Below are 4,984 nucleotides of genomic sequence, written 5' to 3' on the forward strand. Positions count from 1 at the left end.
AATAAATAAAAGCTGAAATAAATCATTCTCTCTACTATTATTCTGACATTTCACATTCTTAAAATAAAGTGGTGATCCTAACTGACCTAAGACAGGGCATTTTAACTAGGATTAAATGTCAGGAATTGTGAAAAACTGAGTTTAAATATATTTGGCTAAGGTCTATGTAAACGTCCGACTTCAACTGTGTACAGTATGCTCCACCATGCCAGTCTCAGGAATGGGGAAGCAATACTCACTCTAGCTGAACACTTCCCTCTTCCTGCTCGTTGGAAATGTTGTTTTGCCCTGGTCCGTGATGTGTCTCTTTGTAGGAGCAGGCCCCTGTGGTTCTGTGGTCGTGTGAAGGCCTCTGGATTGACACTGGGGAAGGATGTAGCTCCCTCATCCAGACGGTATAGTGCAGTTTTCACATCCCTATTCATACACACACACACGCACGCTCACACGCACCCACATGCATGCACGCACGCACACACACGCACAAACCCACACACACACGGATGTCAAGGGGCTATAATGAAGGGGACCTGTTTATGTGTTGCACAGGCCTTTGGTGGAGAATTGACTAGTGTGGATAGAGGTTTACTCAAGTGTGTGTTAGGGGATTATTTCAGAAATGTTTAGGAAAATCTCTTAGTTGAAATTGTCTTCTTGCATTAGCTTGTGATTAGCATTTGTCATACCAGGTAGTCAGTCTATTGCCACAAAGAAATGTATGAAAAATGCATGATTAGCAGTAAGACAGTTTGGGCACTGGATTGGGGCCACTCTTTCAGTTTACCAGTTCCAGTATATCTAAATTATTCAGCATTTTGCAGCACTGAGAGGAGTATTGTTGAGCAGACAATTAAGAGAGAAAGTTCTGTACCCCCAAGCTCCTGTATTATAGGGAGCTTTGAGGGGGAAATCCACACTGCATCTCCAGGGAGACTGAGAACTTCAAAAACAACCACCTCTCTCTATTTTTCTCTCTCTGTCTCCCTCTTTACCCTTCTGTCATTCTATATATCTGTATACCTTTCTCTCTGTCTATATCGGTCTATCTGTGTCTCTGATTCTCTGTCTCTCTCACTCTCCCTGTCTTCCTCTTCTCTGAATTGTGTTCCATTATCAACACTACCTAAATCGACTGGTAAGAATCAGTAACTACTGTAACTCTGTAAAGTACCCCAGAGTATAGTCCTAGTAAAGACCTCTGATACTTTATACGTATAGGCTGTTTTCATTACTATGAGCACTAAGGATCATAAACATATGTACTGTACAGACCCACACATGTCCCTGAGAACTTGTATTGGCATGATACTGCTGTAAGGGTGTTGGACTTCCTCTGGGTGCTTATTGTCTTATCTGTTTGGAGGTGGGTTTTGCATCACTAGTTGAAATTACTTTCACCACCAGGTCCAGGTTTGACCAGTTCTGACCTGCCAATCATAATAGACCAACACAAATAACTGTAGGTTATAGTTTCTGATATTGTTTTGATATAGGCCTACTGCACCTTGGGAAACAAATATGAAGCACAGCTGATGTAAACACCCCATCCCTATTCCCTATCATCACTTAATACATCAATCCCATACTAGCCTATTGTGTTCTTGTGGGTGCATTATTTTAACTCAGAGACATATAATAATCAAAAGCGTAACAGGCAAGTGGCCTATACAAATACGTGTTTTTTGAGAAACCATAGCCCCAATCTTGAACGTTATCCGCTGCTGCTCTCTACTGGCCGAGAGTCTTGGGAAAGATAATAGGATTGTATGGCGTGATTATTTATTTTCACCGCCAGAGGTCACTACGTGTTCATTTTTATTCATTCCCGAAAGCAACTTGACAAGATATTCGACGAGATGTCTCGTTGAAAGTACTTTGAGTTATCAGCACATGACACAGAGAAACAGAGAGGACTATAGATTTAAATGTTAGACTATTTGTTGAAAAAAGCTCAGTGTATAAACTTGTTTTGTAAGAGCGGGAAATGTTGCTATTTATCCGAGCGCTAAAGTACAAAATGTTGAACATATGAAAGAATGAGAAATAATTCTGCATATTGTCCTATTTAAACATCCTATGGAGGATTAGTGTTGTGCAGCCGTTTGACCATAAATAACATAAGGACTGTTACTGGAACGTGCTGTCCAATCGAATGTGGTGCTGAAAAAGACAATCCATCAACCACGTTGAAACTCACCTAAAACGAAACACAAAGTTCAGTGTGGTACCTGAAGTTGTATATTTATTAATACTTTCAATGTGCGTAATAACTGAATAATTAAATAGGCTTAGTTAGGCTATAACATATTATCCTAAACACCCAAATCCATGTTTGGAGTACACTTTTTACGCATGACATTTGGGGCTTGCATTTAAGTGTTGGAATGGCACAGAATCCAACAGAACATCAGCTGACAATATATCCAAGCAGTAGATGCTTGGATCTCTATGCAGACAATGTGCACCTGTAGAGCACTAGTTTTGGGGGGTCATTACGCACGGCAGCGATATGCCATTTGCAGACATACCCACACGTCATAAACATTATGTTTACCTTAAATTAATCGTGTTTCTATGCTAGATCTATAATGGCCAATTATTCTATACAGAGACACGCTTGCCATTTATTTTCCTCTCTAAGGCTGTAACCTGGATACCGGAGAGAGCGTCATTGGTATTTGGGATTTTAAAGAGTGAGAGGAGAGGGGTGGAGTGGGGGAAGACTGATAATTTGAAGACTTGCCAGAGGTATATTGTCAAATTCAAAAGGCATTTCAAAGAACCAAACCATTCCCCTTTCTTCATTCTCTCCTTTTTTTCTAATTATTTCTCTCTATTTCTTTATTTTCTCCGGGTTACAGGGCGTTTGAATCCACCAATGGGCTTTCAAGTTGGAGACATTGGAATGTAAATGAGCCCAGCGCGTGCTCCTGGCGCAGTGAAAGCTCTGGATTGTTTACTGAGCTCCCGGAGCCACGCGCCTGGCTCGCGGAGTCGGCTAGCAGATGAATCACATAGCAGCGGGCGGAGCCTCGCGGGGAAGCGTGCGTCTCCAACGGGTGGGGTGTGTGGGGCGCGTGTTGAAAAAGAGGAGTGCTGCCAAAGTTTGGGTCAGATCGGCTCTTGAAGTAAGCAAGCGCAGTCAAGAAAGACTTGGACACCAAATAGCCACAGCGCGCTCCAGCTATAGCCACACGGCTCCCACGCGAAGGACACGAGAGCAGTGCACTGCCAACCTCTGTCTATTTGTTTTATCTCTTCTTCCACGGAGTGTCTTTCTGTGAGGCTGCGCTGTTGCAACCCACACCTGTCAGTAGCCCTGTCTCACCATCAACCAACATGGAGACTACCACCATCACCACCACGCAAATGGCGCAGAACGCATACACATTTGGACTGATGGAGAGGCGCACCACCATTACCTTGCACGCCCCAGCCCAGGAGTGCGCTCTCCCCAATGACACCATTGCAGCCGGCTACCAAAGCAAGACCACGGTGCTGAAAAGACAGCGCTCCAGCTCCCCGGAGCTCTTGCGCTGCAAGCGGCGGCTCAGCTTTAACGGACTCGGCTACTCCATCCCCCAGCAGCTGCCCGTAGCCGTGGCCCGGCGGAACGAGCGCGAGAGGAACCGGGTTAAACAAGTCAACATGGGCTTCCAGACGCTGCGTCAGCACGTGCCCAACGGGGCAGCCAACAAGAAGATGAGCAAAGTGGAGACGCTGCGGTCCGCCGTGGAATATATCCGAGCCCTGCAGCAGCTACTAGACGAGCATGATGCAGTGTCTGCCGCCTTCCAGTGCGGGGTGCCTTCCCCTACCATCTCCAACAGCTACTCGGCCGAGCCGGAGTCACCCCACTCCACCTGTTCCTCCGATGAGGGGAGTTATGAGCCCCTGAGCTCCGAGGAGCAGGAGCTGCTGGACTTTACCACCTGGTTCGACAGATACTGAGACACACGCAGGTCGCCTAATTGTCGTTACCATCCAACAGCACCCGTGTAACAGGGGCTTATTCAATCAAAAGGGACTCAAAGTTGAAAAGAATGACAAGTTATTTGATTCACTCTGCAGGCGAGACACCCGTGAACACACTCTTGGCACCGACTTTCTCTCTCTCTCCCATCGCCAGGCAGCGTTTGCAGGTACAAGGCAATGAGAGGGGAAAGTAACTCAGAGTTACCGTTGCTATGCTACAAGAGACAAGGGAGTCGAACGGCGCTTGGGTTCCCTTCGGAATAACAGGGTAGAGAGACTGTTCGCGCACGCATGGACAAAGCGTCGAAGGACGAAAGACTGCACTTCGGTGACGCGTGGAATTACGTCTTTATCGATGACTTTGAATACGAGCAATTAGTGAATAAAACAGCAGCTGTGGAGACTGCACAGTATTTCAGCGGAAGTGCATGGTTGTGGCTCCCAAGGACTTTGCTGTCAATGGCAGTTTCACATGAGAGCAAGACGGCCTATTTTAACTGCCTGCATCTGCTGGGAAGATTGTATCGAAGATGTACTTTCGTGCCCATTGTCTGAAATTGAAATTCATATTTGTTCAATAGCCTATACATACTTATTTTTGTTAATTAAGATAAACAAAACAAAGTTCTGCAATAATGAACACTGCCACTTTGCTGACCGTGAGTGCGCATGAGATAGCCATGACTGGACCACTGGACAGTTAAATTGGCAAGTATGTCTGTGTCAAGCCATTGGTCAGCAATACAGCTTCCCGTGAAAGATTGAAGGGTTTTACGTGGGATGGAGACCTTTATCAATGTATGCACTTGCTCTCCGTTTTTCGTAGACTCACATGACTCCGATTTTAACATATATATTTTGTGTAAACATTTTTTTATGAATAAAGATAACTATATTTATATAAAATGGTGTGGTGTTGTTGCATTATTGTGTGGACACATAGTTATTTTTAATCAGCTTTCTCAAATAGTAGGTAGCTTAGGTCTGACAGGCATGCTCACAAATAATA

At 44.8% G+C, this 4,984-nt stretch overlaps 1 protein-coding gene across 1 annotated transcript; it reads left to right on the top strand.

The window, feature by feature from the left end:
- Positions 1-3,339: 3,339 nt before the first annotated feature.
- LOC120065904 (achaete-scute homolog 1b-like) lies at positions 3,340-4,493 on the top strand. Its single transcript, XM_039016948.1, has one exon. The coding sequence runs from the start codon at positions 3,340-3,342 to the stop codon at positions 3,949-3,951; it is 612 nt and encodes a 203-aa protein (XP_038872876.1). The 3' UTR covers positions 3,952-4,493.
- Positions 4,494-4,984: the final 491 nt, after the last annotated feature.

Source organism: Salvelinus namaycush, chromosome 21 (genome assembly GCF_016432855.1).
Source record: "Salvelinus namaycush isolate Seneca chromosome 21, SaNama_1.0, whole genome shotgun sequence".
Taxonomy (NCBI): domain Eukaryota; kingdom Metazoa; phylum Chordata; class Actinopteri; order Salmoniformes; family Salmonidae; genus Salvelinus; species Salvelinus namaycush.

Coding starts and splice junctions, on each gene's coding strand:
- LOC120065904 (XM_039016948.1), top strand. CDS start 3,340: ATGGAGACTACCACCATCACCACCACGCAAATGGCGCAGAACGCATAC.